This window comes from Melozone crissalis, unplaced genomic scaffold (genome assembly GCF_028551555.1).
Source record: "Melozone crissalis strain CALT ecotype California unplaced genomic scaffold, PUWL_Pcris_2 ptg000005l_1, whole genome shotgun sequence".
NCBI classification, from domain to species: Eukaryota; Metazoa; Chordata; class Aves; order Passeriformes; family Passerellidae; genus Melozone; species Melozone crissalis.
Window position 1 is genome coordinate 31,045,833 of NW_026535783.1, and position 21,792 is coordinate 31,067,624.

At 36.2% G+C, this 21,792-nt stretch overlaps 1 protein-coding gene across 1 annotated transcript in view; it reads left to right on the forward strand.

Annotated features, from left to right (window-relative positions):
- ADAMTS19 (ADAM metallopeptidase with thrombospondin type 1 motif 19) overlaps window positions 1-21,792 on the forward strand; it is a 131,213-nt gene that overhangs the window by 88,366 nt on the left and 21,055 nt on the right. The window contains exons 12-20 of the mRNA XM_054285548.1: window positions 1,377-1,507; window positions 3,055-3,224; window positions 6,180-6,307; window positions 6,980-7,100; window positions 9,035-9,115; window positions 14,536-14,693; window positions 15,403-15,556; window positions 18,315-18,450; window positions 20,735-20,939. Coding sequence (XP_054141523.1) covers window positions 1,377-1,507; window positions 3,055-3,224; window positions 6,180-6,307; window positions 6,980-7,100; window positions 9,035-9,115; window positions 14,536-14,693; window positions 15,403-15,556; window positions 18,315-18,450; window positions 20,735-20,939 — 1,284 coding nt within the window. The remainder of the gene's footprint in view (window positions 1-1,376; window positions 1,508-3,054; window positions 3,225-6,179; window positions 6,308-6,979; window positions 7,101-9,034; window positions 9,116-14,535; window positions 14,694-15,402; window positions 15,557-18,314; window positions 18,451-20,734; window positions 20,940-21,792) is intronic.

A 21,792-nucleotide genomic window follows, 5' to 3' on the forward strand; every position in this document is an offset into this window, starting at 1 on the left:
AATTTGTATTTTATCTGAAGCAATAACTTTAAATGTATATGAGCATTTCTGGTTTAAAACATCCAAGAGCATTACAAAATTTATATTTTCTGGTTGTAAATCTAATATAAAGATTGAGACCGCCTACATGAAGACTTTTTAAAAGTGGAATAATTATGCCTTCATTGTAATGTGATGATTAGAGAGAGAAAATTAACATCAGTTGATCAGTAAAGACCAGTCTCAAACTGTAGGTGAAAAGGCTACCAGGTAAAGATTCAGTATAGACATTAAAACTTACCAGAAGTGTGTTCTAAAAGAAACAGAAGTCTCTTGATTGCATTAGTGACATCTTTTCTTTTGCTACAAATACAAGGCTTGTTTGGGAAGTTTGTTATCCATTGGTAACAGTGGTTTACCAAGAGTTCAGAAGGTAAAAAGAAATTAGTTAAATTACTGATGTTAATGTCATTAAGTGATGATTGTTTGCTTTGTAATTGCTGAATCATTGAATCATAAAATTTCTAAGGCTGGAGAATTCCTCTATTTCCTAATACATGGGACAGATATTAAGTTGGTATAATTTGATAAAGCACTAATTTTTGCAGAGTTTATGGTGATTTGTATGAGATAGGGACATAGGTTACAAAGCATAACAATAGTGACTGGAAAATTTTTGAGTGAGAAATTGCAGTTTTCCTAGAGAATTATATATGCATGCAAGATCATTGATTTTTTTATTACTATTTTAATGAACACCAGAAATTCTCTAGACTTTCTCAACATCAGCTTTTGGAAGCTTCTGATTTATCTTTTGAATACAAATGGTGAATAAAATCTCATTTCCTCTATTACTTCTAATATGTCTTTCTGTTGAAATTGTCACTGGATAATGAGAGACGATGAAGTTCCTGCTGGTGGGAACTGTCATGCTGAGCCGAGCAAGTCCTGAAACGGCCCTGGACACTGTGCTGTGATCATCTGCACAGTTCAACTGGACAGTGATCCCTGCAGCAGGTTTGGGCTGGACCCTAAAATGCTTTCTTAGGCAATGCCCAATCTAAAATGAAGGGAGACAGCATATTATGGACACCTCCAATGAAGGAGGTATCCTTCATTGGAAATGAACTTACTTTTGAGGTTGTGGACAAGAAGTGAACCTGCTCCTTGGCCACTGAAACAGAGAAAGGTCTCTGACTGTTGCATTAACTAGGACAGGTAAAAAAGCTTTGGAGAGTACTAGGCAAAAATATATCTGACTCAAATACATCTGAAAATATCTGAAAACGATGTATTGAACCAAATGTTTGTGTTGTGCTTCCTGTGGGCTCGTGGAGAAGTGAATTGTTTTGCATACGCCTTGATTTATTAACCTAAGAGCTGATTTTTTTACCTAGTGGTGCAAGGCTGGAGACTGTATCAATCGGACCTCTTTCACGGAGCACATGGAGGGGGAGTGGAGCGCATGGAGCACTTGTAGCCGCACTTGCAACACTGGAATCAGCAGTCGACAACGCAAATGCCCTGGGTAAAAACAAGTTCAGGTTTCCATTGCTGTTCATCAGAATTTCTGAACAAAATTTACATCAGAACAGGACCCCATGAAGATATAGTTGGCCTTTTTCTAAGCAATTAATACTTTATGAATACTGAAAAACACTTAGAAGAGTGTGTGTATTTCAGGTGTTTTATTGCATGGCAACGCTATTTTTCATCTTTTCTGCTTGTGTCAAGACCCTGGATAATATTAACAGAAGAATAAAACTTTCTTTGTAAGCTTCACCTGAAGAAGCAACAGAAACTTAAATTTAAAATTTCTGACTTGCAGATTGTTAGTGTGTAATCCCAGTCTTTAAATTTTTCAACTAGAGAAGATTGACTTCTGCTTCTCATCTGCAAAACCAAGGAACTGAAAGTTTGGTGAAGAGATCTTTCTACCCTCAGACATTTGGATAGACATTTCTCAGACATTTAGATAGATTATCTGGAAACAGAATTTAGATTCCTTATCATGTGAAAATGAAAACCTTCCACCTTTGGGGGCTTTTACTTTTCACTTGAATGAAATTTGTTTCACTATATCACAGTGACCAGCTAAAAGGTCTTTTCCTTTTAATTGCTCGGTACCAGTTTGATTTTTTTTGGTGTCATTTATGCACCAAGTGAAAAAGAAAAGAAAATATAGGCATAGGAGTGGGAACAGAGTGGAGTAATGAAGGCAAGTATAGGGAAAACTAGTCCAGAGTGGATAAGGCTCGAATCAACTGTTTAAAAAAAAGAATAAAACAAGGGGAAAAATGATGAAATATGGAAAACTGTGTAGCAGATTTTGGTGTAAAATAGGCAGGGGGTTTAAAAAGGATACATTTGCATAAAAATTTTTGAGGAAAAGTTGTATATGGCTATACAAAAGCATGAGGATTTAACAGAAATTTTGATATGCAGGATTCTTTCATAGTTCATGCCATTTAAACACCACTTTCAGCTGTATACCTTAAAGCTCTTTCTAGAATTTTTGGATGTCTTAATTTCATGCTCATTAATTCATTTTTCCAGGTGAGGTTCCACATAATGAGCTCCAGTTTCTGCAGTTTTCTCTTGTGCATTTGTTCATTCGCACCTGCAAGCGCAGCTGGATGACCAAAGAGAAACAAAGCATTTGTCTGAACCCTGTAACACCACACTTGTAGGAAAAGGAGAGGTAGCAAATCTGCAGGTGTTGCTTCCTTTCAGTAGACCCTTTGGCTCAGCCCAGATATTGAAAAATCTCAATTATATCAAAACTGTATCTTAGCCTCTCCTGACTGAACTCCTGCTAGTCCTCATGCTTTCTTGCAGCTAAATGTAAATTGTGGCTTAGCACCCGTCACTCCTTATATGCAATGTAACCAGTACAAATAGAAGGCAAACATGTTTTGTTCTGTGACTTCAGTTTTTCATGGGTGATTTCTGAATGCTAAGTGTCAACAAAAAACCCTGCTATTATTAATTTGTGTCTACCATAAGTAAACTATACTGTAAGTTTGACAAAATATTGCCAACAGTAAAGGGTTGTATTTATGCCATCTTTTCTAGTTCAGGCCTTGAAGGACAGTGTCATGGGCCCACAATGCAGTATAGGGTATGTGAAAATCCTTCTTGTCCTGCTGGAGTGCCTGCCTTTAGGGACTGGCAGTGCCAAGCTTTCAGTGTCAGATCTTCATATCAGAAGCATGTGCACCAGTGGCAAGCTGTCATTGATGATGGTAAGTGTAAACTATCTCCCTTGTTCTTATAATCTGTTTAAATGGCTTCCAGCTTGTTGATATTGTGGTTAATCAAGAAAGATATAGTTAAAACTAAAACAAACAAACCTCAAATACAGTATTTTTGGTAAGTTATTTTAATTTCACAGACAAGATCTCACGATACTTTTGTATGCTCTAGAATATTTTATCTTTTATTCCCATTGAATTTGTCCTGCTTAATAGGTAATAACTACATTTAAATGAAAATCCAGTCAACTTTTTCCTTTTTAGTTAGAATTGTAGTATGAAGTGACTCAGAAATACAGCTTTCTGGAGTAATGCTCCATTATTAAACATGGCTATATCAGTTGTATTTTTTATCTACAAAGCCAAAGAGACAATGTTGATGTTGTGAGCCTTTGTTTTTGGGGAAGGAGAAAACTTAAAATTGGGAGTATTTGGCAGCAGTGTGTAGATAATGTATGCTGTAAACTTTGGTTAGATTTCTATAAATCCTAGTACCTATACGAAGTCCTGGCATACTGTATGCATGCTTCTGTGCAACAGACTTGCTTAAATACTGTATCATTAGGAAAATGCTGAGGTGAGAGTATAGTGAGGTCAGACTTACATTATCTGCAACAATAATGTTGGTGTAAAACATCAGTGACTAAGAAAAGAAATTCCTTCTTACTAGAACACTGAACAGTAATTTCCACCCATCTGAATTTTCTGTAAATTCTTGTGTTTTAAATTATTGAAATTAAAAGCAAACAAAGAAAAAAGCACAACAAAAACACCTCAGTTATGAAAACAGTTGACTTGAGAACTTCACAAAATCATAACAAGCTGTAATAAAGAAAACCCAAGAATGACACAGCAGTACTATAAGCGTGTGTTACCAAATTTTAAGGAGTTCATTATGTAAATTATTTTTACTCTTGAAACAATTTATCAGAAAACATTAGAAAACATTGAAAACTGTTTTTGCTATCAACATATTATATGTCTAACTCAAGAAGTGTTTTTCTTTTCTTCTAAGCCTTCTCTCAAGGTGCCAAAGGAAAACTTTAGATACTATTTTCATTAGGCTTGTATGTTAGCTCATTTCATTGTAAAAAGAACTCTCTCCAATAGTTACAAAGGTGCTTATCAAGTCAATTCATTTGGTTTGTTTTACTAAATTTTGTTTTAGCACAGGAACACATTTTTTATATCCCAAAGGATCTAAATGTTTATCTGGCTTTGAATAATATGATTTAATTCAAATGAAAAAATCTTGACACTGTCGTGTGCCATGTTAATGAGTACAGATCTAATTGTTTTCTGAGTGATCCTGTTATCTTGAGGTGTCCCTCAGGAGAAACAAAAGTGGACCAGCCAGAGAATGCCTGTATCCCGGTTTACATTATTCTCAAACCCTTAATTGTTTGCTCTCTTAGTTAACACTAACTGTGCACCATGTCCAAAATAGTTGCTGTATGTGATCTCCTGTAGTCTGCTGAAGTTGTCTGGTGCTGTTTAGTTGCTGTCTCTTTGAGTTCAGTGTCTTTAAAATAATGTTTGGGTCATCAATCTTGTATTCCTTTAAAAAATGCTGATACCTGCTTAAAGCCCCCAGGGAACTTTGAGTTTACTGTTTAAGGAGGATAACTGGAATGCAGAGGGCACAAACTCAGGCTGCTTTTCAGCTGGAGACGGCTTGTGTCTGACTAGCTTCACATGTTGGCAGAAGAGATCACATCTGTTTGTACTGGTCCTCTAGTGATACCCTGAGGCTCTGTCAATTTTACTAATTTAAAAGTGCCCAGACCACTCTGTGTTGTGTAAGTCAGCTGGCACAAAACTCCTCTGTCTGTACTTTTCTGCTCCTTTGCATGCTAAAACTACTTTTTTTGAAAACAGTCCTTTGCACATGGCAATTTCCAGTCTAGACTGAGCTGGTGCTAGTTAGCAAATGCAAAAAAATGTGGCATAGACTGTTTTACAGTTCAGCTGTATAGACAGTAGAATTCCAGTGCCCCTGAATGTTTCCTGGAACTGTTTAATTTACTAATAAAAATGCACTCCAGGAATCTAGAAGTCAGTATGAAGTCACAGTGGCATAGATTGTGTCCAAGTGAAATCAGTTTCAGGCTCAGGACTGACTTTTATCCTTTTAAAAATCTGCAACAGATTTAGGAAGAAGTTCTGAGTAAGTACATTTGCTAACAAAGATATGAAAAAATCCTGTCATTTTGTACTTGGTTGACCACTGAGGAGAGACTTAGTTTCTTTTATTTGCTGTTACTTTCACAATGGTGAGACAAACTTCATTGTTCATGATGTGGCCATTAGGAATACATGGATACATAGGATATTACTACATTTTTATGCTCTTTCATAATTAGAAATTATTTACAGAATGTTTTAGGCATTTATTGGAAAATTGCTTGAACTTCATAAAAATGTTAGGAATGATGTTTCCAGGGGTTTTGTGGGGATTTTTTTGTTGTTTTTTTAATGTGAACTTCATATCTTTTTCTTCCAATGGTGTGTCAGTTATTTCATTTTTTTCTCCTTGACCTGCAGAGTTAGGAAGTCTGGAAAGTGTTAACTTTCTTTTTTAACCAATATTTATGATCTGACAAAAATATAGGAGAATAAAAGTATAGATTACAACCAAAATATTGCAACAGCTGTAATGTGTATATTCTTAATTGCAACAATGAGCATGACATGAGTACTGTGTAGGCCAAGTTTATAGCAACAGCATGCTCTAGGAAGAAAAAACCCCAAGTTTTTTTAAACAGCTAAGAAATTGATCAAAATCTTTTTTGTTTTCCCTGTGTGTAAGATAACTTCTTATGCTAATGTAGCTGCATGCCATGCATAAGCAATTATCAGTTTTAACAAGCGTATTGATGATAATTCTGTATTTCTAAAGTTCCCTTTTTCTAATAATGCACGTTTTTCCACCCATTGTTGCTACAGAAAAGCCGTGTGCTTTATTCTGTTCACCCGCTGGAAAGGATCAACCCGTTCTTCTAACAGAAAAGGTGATGGATGGGACGTCCTGTGGCCAGCATGGGCTAGATGTCTGTGCAGATGGTAGATGCCAGGTATGAGTTAATTGTTTTGAACCTGGGTACACAGGCACACACCAAGCATACACATATGTTAAGACTTTAGGACATCTTTATATTAGGCTGTTGTCAAGCTACCCCTGACATTAATTCATAGAAATGTATCTAACAGTAATGTGGAGATGCTTGAGCAAACTTAATTTGTGTTAAACTGAATGCTTTTGATCAAAACGTGGGTATAATTTATATTTACATATTCTAGACCTGCTTATGCCCTGTTCAGAATAAGTCCTGACATTAATGGCACTTTACCATTGTGGGCATAGCAAAGAACCATCCAAATTTTGAGTAGAAAGCAGGAGAGGCACACTGTGTTCTCTTAGTGGTAAGGCCTGTGCGGTGTGGTCTGATGTGCCACAGGTCCCACCAGGAGATAAGGCTGCAGTTGTTTCTGCAAGTTTCTCCTGGAGGGCACCTGGTAGAGTTAGCCAACCACATAGGAAGAGTGAATGCAGCGCTCTACATAAAGTCACAGGGGAATTTTCTATGGGACAGATCTCTGCCATGAGCTAGTGCAACCCTCACTCTCAGCAAGGCTGGGTCATGCTGGCTAGGCATCTTAAGGAAGGGTGAGGTACCTGATACTAAAAGCAACTTTATGAAAAACTTGGCCTGTGTCTCAATAGCTTTTATTTTCTTCTCCCACAGAAATTTGGCTGTGATGGTATATTAGGGTCTCTGGCTCGTGAAGATCATTGTGGTATATGCAATGGTAATGGAAAGTCATGCAAAGTTATTAAAGGTGATTTTAACCATACCAGAGGAGCAGGTAATGTCTGTTTGTTTATTTCAAATTCTAAAGAAACAAATGGCTTTTTGATTACTTGGAGCATTGGGAAATTAAAAAAGCTATATTTCTTAAAATTATGCAGCTCCTCATAAGAACTTTAGATCTAGCTTTTTAAAGATGCTAAGACATTGAGGATAAGAGTGCATAAGTATTTTCAAATTTGTTGCAAAGTTATTTCACATTATTTAAATTGCAAAATGAAGGAAATTTTTAAGGGGTATGAGAAATTGGGTTTATACTTTTAGCAAATAGAGTGTTGTAAATTCTTTTAATGTTTAGCTTCATTTAGTGTTCTTCAAAGAAAAAATCCAAATTATGATTTTTTATTTAGAGCAATGTTACCAAACTAAGCCAGGCAGTGAAAAATCATAAAGCCAAATGTATGAAGAAGTCTAATACCTCTTCATTACTCATTATTTTATTTTGATAATAATGTATCATAACAAGCCAATAGATTTTCTAATGCAAAATGAACATCAGATATCCAAATGCTGCTGTGATCTGTCCTGTTAATGGGAATAGCTTACTGGCTCCAGCACAATAATGGGGACAGAGTAGAGAATTGAAATCCTAATAATGTGCATCTTGGGCTGTGTATACAAGTCTTTTCTTTGAAACAGCATTTGACCAACTATCATCATTTGTTTACCATTACACTTTCAGTTTCCTGAGTAAAAAATATATAGAATTTAGAGGTGGCAAGTAAATCACAACAAAAATACTGTAATTATAAGCAGACAGCATATCTTAGAAAAATAAAGGACTTCAGTGGATTTTAGACTCAAGTATAGTACTTTAGGCAAAAGGGGAAAGTTACGCATAGTCTTCAAATGTTTATGTCTGGCCCTCTGAAGCAGAATGTAAGGCAAATCAAGCATCCCAAACCCCAGATGAGTCTGGAGGACTACAAGATATAAAAAACCAGCAAAGACAGTTTATGCTAATAAAATCACATTATGTCAGCTCTCTTCAATGGCTAATGTGAATGTCCACACACTTTCAAGTTTGTTTGTGTCAATCCTCAGTATTGTGGTATTGCCATCTTAACCCTTGTGTAAGTTATTTTGCTTCTCAGGAAGCTGTAAGCAATATTTAGAAAGTGTTATTATCTCTTACAGAAGTGAAAGATGCTGCTTTAACTTTCACGTTTCAGGATTATTGAAAAAGTATTGTAAATGTTAAGTATTTTGTTGTAGGATATCACATAGCTACACATAATAAAAGATAAAATATTTTTTCCCTTTGTGAAATGTACCTGGATAATCTAAAATATGGGATTTTTTTATTAATGACATTCCTGCCTGTAGTGGTTTCCACCTTTGTTGCCTTTTCACTGAGTTTTACTTGAAGTAAAATGTTCAACGTCCTCTCTTAGTCCCACACTAGCAAGAGACAATCTCATTTTGAAGCAAATAAGTAGATTTCAAAATCAAAGTCTATCATAACAGGGCTTGAATATGTTAAATGAAGAAGGAGAGGAGATACACAAAACAAACTAAAAACCAGGTAGTGGGAGGATGCTTAGATTTTAGCATCGTGCCATTTGTCTTTACATGCTGAGTGAAGTTGGAATTATTTTACAGTCATCTGGTGGTCATGATGACACTGAACCACTTATCTAGAAATAGGTACTCTGGCTCCAGCCCAAATCTCCAAGCCTCACTAGTTCTTGTTATGTTTTACTCTGCCGTACTCTTTTAATTATGTAGCATTATATATATGTTACATATAATACACAGTTCCATAGCTTTTCTTCAATTTTGCAAGAATCTTCAAAGTATTGCTATATAAGTTATAACTTGCTACACTTAGGGAGCAAAATTAGGGAGAAGAAATGAGAAAGCATACAAGATGTACTTTTCTATGCTTTTCTGTTTTTCTACTTAACTTGGGACATCTGGTCTCATGTTTAGGTTATGTGGAAGCTTTGGTGATACCTGCAGGAGCAAGAAGAATCAAAGTTGTGGAAGAAAAACCAGCTCACAGTTATTTAGGTAAATGTTATATATGTTTAGTGTTAATGTCCTGTTTTGCTCAACACTGAAAAGTGCAAGCTAAACATGCCTTTGTCATTCAACAAAGCTCTGAATAGAAAAGTAGATCTGTGAAGAACTTGTCTAAGGAACTGAAGAAATTTTTACAGAACCATTTTTCATATACCTCTTCTTTTGGACTTTTGTCTCATCTTTTTTAGAGAATATTACAAACACTGTATTTAGATTATGTAAAAAAAGTATGTGTATATATATGTATCTTTGCACATTTTCAATTTTTTATATGGAAAGTATGTTAAAACTACTGAAAAGAATTTTGTGCTCAAACATAAAATAATTTGTACTCAGAAAAGAAGACACTGGGCATCATAAAGAAGTTCACTAACAAAGTCAAACAGAAGTTCTAAAGTTGGACTGAAAAAGCAGAAAAGTATTTCTTTCACTATTTTGAATTGTCTGAATCTTCGAATAGACAAACTTAATCACAGTGATTTTTTTCTTTTAGCTTTTTCATTTAAGTGAAATTGTCTTTCATTGATTAAAAAAAGTATTTCTCTTTTAATGAGGTCTAAAGAAGTTGTGTAAGAGAATACGCTCTATTATCGTTATTATTACAGGGTTTAAGCAAAAATATGAGATTTCATAATTGGTATTGTTTTGTGCAGTGCTTAAATTTAAATTGAGAGAGACATAGAATGAGAAGTAGGACAATGATATGAAAAATTCCCTGGCTTGGTCACTGTTCTTAGTTATGTTCATAAGAAATATTTACATTTTATGAAGTGTGTGAGTATTGTCAGTACTTCAACTGAGAGAATGTTGAAGATGGTGAATCTTAATTATGATAGTTTAGGTTATCAGTGGTTGACTGCTGGTTTGCCTTGAGGCCTGCACCTTCCCAGGACATTTAGAGATCTGGAATATTTAATTGTTCCCCAATGAACCACAGACATGGATATGTAAGAGTGTTAAAACAATAACTGAAGTTTGTCTTTCTATTTACATATGTGGGGAATAGAAATACTATTATTTTCTATTTTTTGAATAATGTAAAAATAAATAAATAAATGCTGGCATTTTGTTTAGGGAAATTTATTCCTTCTTCATGAGCAGCAAACTGGTTTTACCCTTGCCCCACAAAAGGCAAAAAGAATGAAATTTTTTTTTATGTCCATGAAATGATATCACTCATTATGCTCGTTTGTGAAAGTTGCCAGTTAGCTTCTATTTTCTTGTTACTTTAATTTTGTTTTCACTAATTTTACTAGTTTATATCTGAATGAGGCTCTGCCAGTACTTCTGTGCAATATCTTTTGTTGAGCTTACACCTTATTTTTTTTTAAGCCTTTTTGGGGACCCAGTAACAGGTCAATTGCCATATCTTGAATTAAAACTTGTATTGTTGCACCTTTTTTTTTTTTTGGCTAGCACAAGGTATCTAATCTTTCTTCATTTTTAATTAATTTTGAAAGCATCAGAATTTGAATTGCAGAGGAATAGTTTTTGAATAGGCATAGCATAATGAAAGTTTTGGGGTGAGAACTTAAGTCTTTAATCTTAGAAACGAGATTCTTCACAATGCTGTGGTTAAAAATTTGAAAGGTAAAATATATTAAAGTCTTTCATGTTTCTGATTGGTTTTCTATTTTACAGTTCTTTATGCTAATTTTATGTGGCACCATACTTGGTTCTGTACTTGAAATTAGTCAATACAGGCCAATACGATTTCTGTTTGGTCTCAAACTTTCCTTTATAGAGGAAATCAGGAAATGGTTAAGAGCCTAGGGGTAAAAAATAAAGACCAGCCCAAGAAAGGAAACTTCTTTGTTGGTAGGTTACAACAGGCTGCCTAACCAAGCGAAGTCTGTTGATGAATTGCTCTTACTTCATCTACAGGAATCATCATGCTTGCAGTCTTTGATCTGGCTTAGCAATTTCAGTAACCTGATATCTGCTGGAAAAACAGCACACCAACCTGTGAACAGTCCAGGAGACTCTTGGAGTCTACTGAGGATAATTTTTTAATCAAAACTATAGACCCAAGTAATGGTGTTCCTGGACCTTGTTGATTTCTTCCCCACCCAGATGAACTATTTCGAGAGTTGGTGGCAGCCTAGACTGCAATGATCATGCCCTGCTGGAACTCATGATTTTTAGGGATATGGGCCAGGTGAAGACTATAGCCAGGATTTTATGAGAGCAAACTTTCAGTTGTCTAAGGAATTGGTAGATGGTAGCACCTGGGAAACTGCCCTTGGGTCTACCAGGGCAAAGCAGAGCTCATTAAAGATTTAGGATAGCAGCTTGTTAAAGATTTAGGATAATAGTTTTTAGGCACAATTAAGGATAATAATTTTTCCTAGATTGCAAAAGCTCTTGACCATGCCAACATATAAGAAATCAAGCAAGGAAGACAGGAGAATAGCATGGGTGAGAATGGACCTCCTGGTAAAAACAAAGTGTAAGAATGGAATGCACAGGCAGTGGAACCAGGAACATATATCCTGGGAACTATATAGAGATGATGCTCATATATGTGGGGATGCATTCAGGAAAACTAGGGCACAGATAGTGCTGATTTTGGCAAGGAGTGAGGAGATTCATAAGGGTTTCTACAGGTTTTTTAGTCAGAAAGGGGATAGTAAAGAAAACACACCCACAACACACACTGAAAAATACGACAAGAAAAACTAATGATGATGGGCGTGGAGAAGGCTGCAGCGCTTCACAGTTTTTTTGCCTCAGCTTCGGTGGTAAACGCTTTTTCCACATCTTTCAAGTCCCTCCATACTAGGGCAGGGAATGGTGGAATGAAGTTCCTCGCATCCTGGATCAGTTTGAAGACCACCCAAGGAACCTGAACATACACAAATATATGGGATCTAATGAGATGCATCCCATGGTCCTGAGGGTGCTGGCTAATGTAGTTATCAAGCCACTCTCAAGTATATTTGAAAAATCATGGCAGCCTGCTGTAGTGCCCACTGGCTGAAAACAAGGGCTATTGCATTATTTTTGAAGAGAATAGGATAATGAAGAGGACACTGGCAACTAGCAGTCAGTCAGCCTTAGCCCTACTATTTCCAAAAATTACTTAAATTTCAAGTCTTAATGTTCTTAATATGTATTGAAGGGGCACCGGATAACCTGAATGGAAGTGAAGGAATTACTTCATTGACAAAAAATATCAGTGACTGTACTTTCATTTGGAATGGAATTTCAGATGATTTCTACATTTTCTATAGAAAAGTGAGGGTCAGTCAAAATGACATCATTTTGACACTTTTCTTGAAATATGAATATATTTTGGACAAAGCAGAAAACAAGATTCATTAAGTTAATACAGTAGAGTGATTTGTCCATATTAAAGAAAACCAAATTATTAGTAGGTACTGATTTACCAAGTAGAGGACCAGAACCAGGGTACTGCTTCTCCCCACTGAGAAATGGGAAAACAGTAGATGGACTGATTTGTTGCATCTGTCTGGCTTTGTATCCTCTCACACCTCATTAAAATTAGACAGGTGTATAGTCTTGGCACAGTAATTAAAAAATACATTGCACTTATCACCATCACTTAAATGCCATTGTTGTGATGGCTGTTTTATGCTCAACAGAGATACAGCTGTAATTAGTCCCCTTGGTTTAGCACTGAAATTGTGGTTGTGGTTACATTATTAAAGTTGTGGTAGGCTTTCCCAGTCCAAGAGTTCTTTGGTGGTCTTTTCAGGTGTAGGTTTATTGCTTGAATTACCTGAGAGAGGATATCTTGTGTTCTGAATGTTCTTCCTATTTTGGGTTACCCTATACAGAGTAAACTCCTCTGTCAGAAGTTAAGTAGAATAGGAATATATGTGCAGTATGGAATAAAACTCAGTGAACTTGCTTGCAAAATGGGGTGTTACAGAGTCAAGAACAGAAGCTGCACTGTCTGAATCCAAATCCACATTTAAGGCTTGAGGACACACTTTCTGGCTTTTTCTAAGACCAGTGACTCATATGAGGAATCTGAAAGCAGAAGATGCAAGATCTGGCATATTTCTGTATTCTGAGCTGGGATTCCAGCTTCCTGCACATGTCTGCATGCTATGGCACACGCATTCACTTTAAAGACCAGACAGAATGATTTCTGTTGCTCTCTGGGGAGAGGATGCTGCTCCATCTGAGCAGCATGACCCGGCTGGACCTTGGCATGTTTGAGTGTATTTCTTTAATTTCTCCACTGAGAAGAGGATTAGCCCCAACAGTTTGAACACTGAATAGAACTTAATTACCGTTAATAATTGAATGCTTTAACTTAAAATACTGGTTTTTAAATCTTGTAGAGTCACTGGTTCTTTTTAGTACAAGACTGTTATACAGTGTTAATGGATTTTGTAGTCTTAACATCTATTACACAGTGCTGCAGTTGTACACTTCAGTGGTGTCTTATTCAATTGGATTCCTGCCAGCCCATAGGCCTGTTGCCATTGTTTCCCATAGAAACAAAACATAACAGTATAAATATGAATAGGAGAGGACATGATTACAGGAATGACTCACATTAACTTACAACTTTAAAAAGGGAAATTTTGGAACATGTGGACGTTCTCTTACAACAATCTGATGCCAAACATGCAATTTCAATGAAGTCAGACATGTGAAACTTCTTGTACAGAAGATTTCTTCAAGTCTACTTCACATGATTATTCAAAACAAATTAGACCAAAATAAAATATTATACCAAAATAAAATGGACCAAAATAAAATAAAATTACAAATAATTTACTGAAGAATTTATTTCATTTACTATAGAAAATGTCAATTTTATTAATGTAGAATTCTTTGTTTTCAGTGTATGGAATATATATTGTCTGGTTTGATCATATTTTTAAATATAAATTAGATCAATGTGAGAATGATTCAGCCAAAAACAAGAAGCTTTTCCTATTAATTAGATGCATGCAATTACATGGTGAAAGTGTATAAAGCCTTATCAAATTCTAAGGTGCAGAAAAGGCAAGTGTAGTTATTAGAGAGAAAAGAATTTTGAACTGGAATTTTTTTTTTTTTTAAGTTTTAGCTTAGGTCAAATCTTGAAGAATCCCTTGTGAAAATTGTGTTTCCTGTGCTTTTATGGATTATAGAAATGGCCCCCCTGGGAACAGAAAATATAGTTCCCTTTGCCTTAAAGTAATTCAGTGTTTAAATTGTGAGTTATGCTAGAGTCTGTCCGTCTTCTCAGGCATTAAAATGCTGATTTGAAGTATTAATTTGAAGTAATGTTAAATACACATAAGTAGGATCCATAAATATCTTTGCAATCAGAGTTAGGTGAATTTCACCTACTTTTTAAATTATCTGGACAGAAAGTGAGAGGAAAAGAAAATCACTACTGAACAGGAACCTTTTATATTGGGTTTTTTGCATGTGTTTTGCAGCTCTTAGGGATGCTGGAAAACAGTCAATCAATAGTGATTGGAAGATAGAACATTCTGGAACATTCAATATTGCTGGGACCACAGTCCATTATGTTCGGAGAGGTCTCTGGGAGAAAATATCAGCCAAAGGTCCCACAACATCACCCTTACATTTACTGGTATGACAATTCAGTTTTTTTACTTGGTTCTATGATATAGGATAGTAACTAATATTTTTTCAAGACTCCTCAAGAGAATGAGATCTGTGTAAGATATACCTGATTTTGTGTTTTCATATATATCTATGAATGTGGGAAGGAGGGGGTGAGGAGAGAGAGGTCTGTCAGCCTTGTTGTAAAAAAATGCATTTAAATCCAAGAGCAATCTTTATGTTGTTGAGGCAGCATTGAAGGTCTCAGCATTCCTACAAATGTCATAAAAAGCTGATGTGCCAAATAAGGAGAGAAATTCAAATTATTTTCAGGTGTTTTTCTGAAACCTCTTGCAGACTATAGCACAGCATCACCATTTCAGAATTGCAATCACCAAATTCTCTGTGAAAAAAGTGGAATTTCGATGCATTTCGGTATAGGAGAGGAAAAGTTAATAGCCACCATAAAGAAAAAGGAAGAGGTGACAGCAAAGGACTTCATAAAATTCAAATCCTTTAAATTAAAGGAATTTTCTTAATAAAGCAAAATATTTTCTTCCATTGGCTTGATCTGGATGCTCTAATTAATTTATTCTAGCAAATCCATTAGGAGGGCTGAAAGGCAATAGTGCATCAAGTCATTCTGTTGTGCTTTTCAAGGTGATCTACTTGCAGCTTGGAGCTTGTCTTCCATAGTGACTGTATGTAGGAAGGCTTTTGTTCTTTGTATCTTGCAGGTGCTGCTCTTCCACGACCAGAGCTATGGTTTACACTATGAATACACAATCCCATTGGATCCTCTCCCTGAAAATCAGAGCTCTAAAGTACCAGAGCCCCTTTTCATGTGGACGCATTCTACCTGGGAAGACTGTGATGCTGTATGTGGAGGAGGTAAAATAAAAGGAAAATGTACAAACACACAGAAACACACACACACACATGAAAAACGACTATGTGCATGCAATATGCATGTATATATGTATTGCAAATGTGTGTGTGCAATACACACCTATATGTATAAACACTGTATGTTTATACGTAATTAGGATTCTGATGGTCAGTGTTGTATATTTTATATTAATATCCTCATTGTGGTTTGTATGTTTCCATACAATGTAGACGTATGTCAGTCTTATGCTTTCTGACTGCATTAAAAATACTGTGATAGCTCTAGGATGAGATTAAAACTAAATATAAAAAGTAGCAAAAGATGGTAATGATGGAGCAAAATCTAGACTAACAAGCAAATCCAGGACACAATTGCCAGGAAGAAATACAAGTGCAAGAGCTAGAACAAGAATAGAAAGTGCATTCCACTCTGCATTTGGAACTCCTGAAGATAAATGATCTGTAAGAGACATTTCAAACCACAGAAAAGCTGAATCCCAGTCTCAGATCAAATAAGTCCAGTTAGTAACATGAGTTGAGGATGATCCAAAAACATATGGAACAAATATTGCAACAGCAGATATTAGTGTACTGATACGATATTTTTCCTGAGTTTATTAAACATAAAAAAGTGATTTTGGAAGAACAAAATATGATTCTGAAAACAAATATTGGAATATGAGCAGTATTGATGTAACAAAAGTCTTTCAAACTGTTTTCTAGAAGATGTTATTTAAAACGATACTTACTTACACTTACAAACCACTTCAGATAGGGTTTTTTTTTAAATAAATGCCATGTACAGTGTATTTCTGTACATTGCATTTTTTTCAAATAAATGCCATGTACAGTGATGTGTTTGTACTTTGTGCAGTTAGTCAGTGGGTAGTATTTGATAGCTGTCTTTCATGCCGACAGCTTTGACGGTCGTGGTTGCTCTCATCAACAGTTCTGAAAACTGCCATGCACCTTGTGATTGAATAGGAAAGCCTGGAAATGCTTTTCCTTCTCATAACATCAGCATAAAGAACACAGTGTTCTAGCTCCTCTGACTGTGTGAACAATCCTGGTGTCATGAAAGATTGCTTAGTTTCCATAAACATGCTTTTTGTGGTTTGGTAGGAAAGCTTCTTCCCTAGAAGGCATTTTGTTCATGGTGCTAGTAGCATCCTCTGATTCTTAATAGTGCGTCCCAGTTTACTTGTGAATTCACACTTTTTACAATTTCCTGATGTATTTTTAGAATAATTTTAATGCTACTACAATCTGTCATTATTGCCCCAGATATTTCTAAATATTTCTGTCATCTGCAGAAATCTCAAAATGCAGTATGTCAGTAATTTATTCTATATTAATGCTTAAATAAATATTTAAATGTTTTACTCTAATGTTTATATTTTTTTTTTGTGTTGTAACTGGTCTTCATTTTATGTTATTGTCTAAAATAGCTAAGTTATTACAAAGTTCCCTAGAAGGTAAATATTCTGAAATACTACTGAAATATTTTTCTTACTCTGGACAAAACTATTTTCCTTTTTCTTTTACTGTCTGGCTTAAATATCAAGCAGCAATGAAATCAAAATACCAGCTCTTACCCTCTTTAAGTATTTTTGATTAAAATTTGACATCAATGTTTTGATTAATCTGAATAAATAATAATACAATTATCAATAGTTTTGCTTAATTGCTCAAAGCATGTGTGAGGATAAAACTATTGATGAAGACATATGGTTTTGTGTATATTTGCACATGCAACTGGTCTGTGACCTCCTGTGTTGCAGAAAAGCTTTCTTTGCATGGGAGAGAATTTGAATACATAGATGTATATATAAGTGCAGAAAGAATTATCAAACATTTCAAACCCTGTGATATGACAGATGAGTTGCTTGTGCTCTCACGTACACAAGCCCTATGTAAAAATGTCAGCAGTGGTCATGCACATAGTGTGCATTTATAACATAACTGCTTCATCCACGGGCTCATTTTTCACCTCTGGTGAATGTTCATCCTTAAGCCTGCCCTGCTCCCACACAGCCCCTTTGCCAGTAAACTTCCTGACAGAGTAAAAGTAACTGCAAGAAAAAATGGTTCTAACTGAAATCCTGAATTCAAGGATTGCTAGTTTTCTAAAATTAAGGCTCCAGTCTAATTGCAAGTTACTGCTTGTGATCAGTATTACAATAAATTCTAATTTCTAATGTTTCCATGTTCAAGAGGCACCAGGCTCCAGGCCACCATCTGGACAAGGATTGTGTACACAGCCTGCACTCAATCTCTGCAGCAGTACCCCGCTTCCTAAATGATTTTCTGACCCTGCAGATCAGGTCATCTGGCCTCTAGTTCATGGGAAATAGTGCAGGCTCCCAGCTGAAGGACGCGTGTGCTGATTGCCTTTATCTGAATGCCAGCCACAATTTGTCATTTCTTTCCTCATATTTGTAATTTTCTTCAAGCATTGCTCAGTGATGGAGTTGCAGTGGTTGAGAAAGAAGATTATTCCAGTAAGAGTGGGGGTTTGGCCTATAACTAGTTGCAGGAGTAAAGCAGAAAGACTGTTGATGCTGGTGTGCAAAGGCTAAATTAGAAACTCACAATGTTCCCTACAAACTGTAGGATTTCTTTCAGATTCCCTGCTAGTTTTGAATTTCTTACACTGGTTTTTCAGTTCTTTTAGCCAAACTGTGTATGAAATAGCTGTATCTGTGTCCTTAACTTGCATATTCTGGATTTTCTCAAAACCCTGCTTCTTTTTTTTTTCTAGGTGAAAGAAAGACAACAGTCTCTTGCACAAAGATTATGAACAAGAATATCAGTCTTGTTGACAACAAGAAGTGCAAATATTTAACAAAACCTGAGCCACAGATCCGCAAGTGCAATGAACAACCCTGCCAGACAAGGTAATAGTGATTTGGTTAAATTCAACTATAATATCTAGATGTAAAAGCAGTGGACTACTTCTCGCAATGAATGGGCAGCAAATACATTCATTCAAAATATTATAATGCAAAATAAAGGGAAACAGAAATGCTGGAAATTGTTTCTCCTGAGTTTTAATGAAAGAGAGTCCGTAAGCACCATGCCTGAATAAATTCTTATCCAGTAAAGCAGTTAATCCCTTTCCTCAGGAAGTATTCTCACAGACTGATCTGTGCTACAAAACTTAAATGCTGTTTATATAAAGACATATATGGGATTTAATCCCATATTCCTAATTAATGATATGTTTCAGTGGGATTTTTTTTTTTAAGCAAGGCTTCATGTCTTTAAAGCTCTGGATAAACCCTGGGTACCCTAAATAGTAAATAAATAAATAAATCCCTGTTTATCACTTTTTTTTGTGTTAATGCAGCTTGAAGTGTAGCAAGCCTGCCCCTCACTCCAGTCTTTCCTCTCACCCCAGGAGAGGGAAGTCCTTGTATGTGGATCAACAAACAGACTGAACTGGACTCTGGTGGTTGAGCATTGCAGGAGGCAGGAGGCAGCTCCGTGTGCAGCCTGTGCCAAGCAAATCCCACCCACCACCCACTGGTGTTCCTGCAGCTGAGCTGGCAGCCTGCTCCTTGCCCTGGCTGACCAGGTCAGCACAGGGGCCCATTTCAGAGTCGTACCACTTGGCAGCTAAAAATTATTTGTTAAGGAGGTCCTCCTGAATTGCGTGTACTTTTTAAAAGCAAATTAGAGGAAGTCCACACCTTTCAAGGGAGGGGAAAGCAGCTAGCAAGAGCTGGCTAGCATCCCCAGGAGTAAGCACTAGGATCAGTCTGCTGCAGTCATCTGGAGGACAGGTAGATGGCATTTTTAAACAAAATAATGCAAAATAAATTAAATGCAAATACTGTTGAAGAAAGTATGTAAAGTGAACGAGGAGGCATAGCTTTCTTGGAAAGGATGAGTACTGAAATTGATAAAATATGAAGTATGATACATTTTAAGTAAGACAAAACAACTGACATTTGGTCTTCCACAAAATAGGGCATTACCCTTTGGAGGGATTATTTAAACTTCATTGTATGCATATTTGAGAAGACGTTTATTTTGTTTTATTAGCACCACTGTTCACTTAATGGATAGAAATGGAATAATCTGATCTTTTTCTGAGGCATTGTCTACCATAAATTTTCAGTATTCTGTGTTTTTTCCAGCTTAAGTGACAATTTAAAAACTTTGCTAATTGATACTCAGAGATGCTGTTCTGAGAAATGAAGAAAGATTTAATAATCCAATTTTTTAAACATTTTAAATGATGATTACAAAATTTTATTACCTTTCAGGCAGAAATGTTACCAAAGCATACACTTGCATAAATACTTATTTGCTATGGGCCTATGAAGAAATATCTTGAAGTGTATTTCGTCATCTTGACAGGTCAAGATTTGTAAATTATATATCTAGACAGATAACAAAAAAACTCCTCAGTTAAATGTTTCATTTTTTTGCGACAAATGCATGACAGAAGATTGAAAAAATGTTATTAAATATCAGTTTCCTAAAAACTTTCCTTGCAAACTAAGTCTCCTTGAAAACTTTTGTGTTTTCAGGAGACAGAACATCAGGGGCAGAGCTGTTTAATTTTTTAAAGGCACATGGCCATAATCTGGATCTACAGAACATCTGGGGAAAATTATGTTCTAGAACAATTGCTCTCTAGGTATGTGGTCTGTGCCAAACTGCATCAGCCTTCCCTGCGATTGTGATTTAAGCCATGCTACCTGTTAGGCTTTACTCTGAAGAACATGAAGAGTTTTGGAATTTTGTGCTTTTTCGAGGGCAATGAGTCTTTCACACTTGAGTGATTCTTGCAACACAGTGTTTTCAAGGAATGCTGGGCTTTAGATGCTTGAGATAGATAGACATACAGAGAATAGCAGGCAGGCTGATCAGGGATCTGTCATCTTTATGTATATATATTTTGGACATTTTCTAATTGGGATTATAATTAGAGGAAAGTAATTTGAAAACATAGGGGTAGTGGTCTGGGGAAAGGCTAGGGTTTAATTAATACCATATGAAATGTAATATATGTTGGATTCATAAATACTCCATTAGCAAAATGACAGTAAAAGGAGGCTGAAAAGATGCAAGTGTGTCTTGGGTGTATGCACTTAGAATAAGTGAATAAGATGTGAAGGCATTTTTTCCCTCCTGATTTTGTATTAGTACACTGCCTGTGTTTTTTTGCAGATGGATGATGACAGAATGGACACCATGTTCAAGGACATGTGGAAAAGGAACCCAGAACAGACAAGTAGCTTGCACACAGCAGCTCAGAAATGGGACCCTGATCAGAGCTAGGGAGAGGGATTGTCTGGGACCAAAGCCTGCTTCTGCACAGCGCTGTGAAGGCCAGGACTGCATGACAGTGTGGGAGGCAGGAGTCTGGTCTGAGGTGATGCATTTATTTATACTCCATATTCTCCAAATACTCCACAGTCGTTATTTGTGCTTTGATATTTTTTGGAAACAAGGTTTTTTTCAGCATCAAGTGGCACAGCTCAGCCTAATGATTTTCATGGTCCTTGCGCAGTGTTTTGGCAAAGGGTTCAGGGGCTAGGAAAACCAGCTGTGTAGAGCTACTGCATCTTACCTAGTTAATGTTGTGCAGATCTCTTCTGGCCAGTTCTCAAGCACGTATAATCAAGTATGTCCTGTGTGCAGTAGTGGGTAACTTGGGGGAAATAGAATTAAGGCGCCACTTATCAGCTACAGGACCTTGGGTTCAGAGTGGAAACATCTGGGATGTACTTTTGTACCAAGGGATGTTGGTCAGCAGATGAGTGATGCCATCCTGCTTCAGGGGGGCTTTGAGGGGAGCCTTTGGCAAAAAAAGGACATTTTCTTCCCTTCCTCTTTCTTTTCTGCTCTTTTCCAAACCAACAGCAATAGACAAATGAGCTTGTAAATAACACAATTTCACTTATGCTGCATCCTGAAGTATTGCTGTAAAATATAATCATTGTTCAAAAAGCTTTATTAATTTAAGGTCTTTAAATGTGCTTGTCTATTTGGCTTTCTTCATCTTTGATTTCTTCTAAAATTAACTGGAGGAAGAAGAGTATTGTTCTCACTGCCGTCTGGACAAGATGAAAGGGTTATTTGGAACTTCTCCTTTCATTGAAAGAGTAAAGGCAATTCTGATTGCCTCCCAGACTAGAAGCTGTGCGATGAATACCTCTGTGATCAAAACATGAATAGCAGCTTCTGAATGTGGGTGCAGTCCCTTCTTTCAATTGCTCTACTCA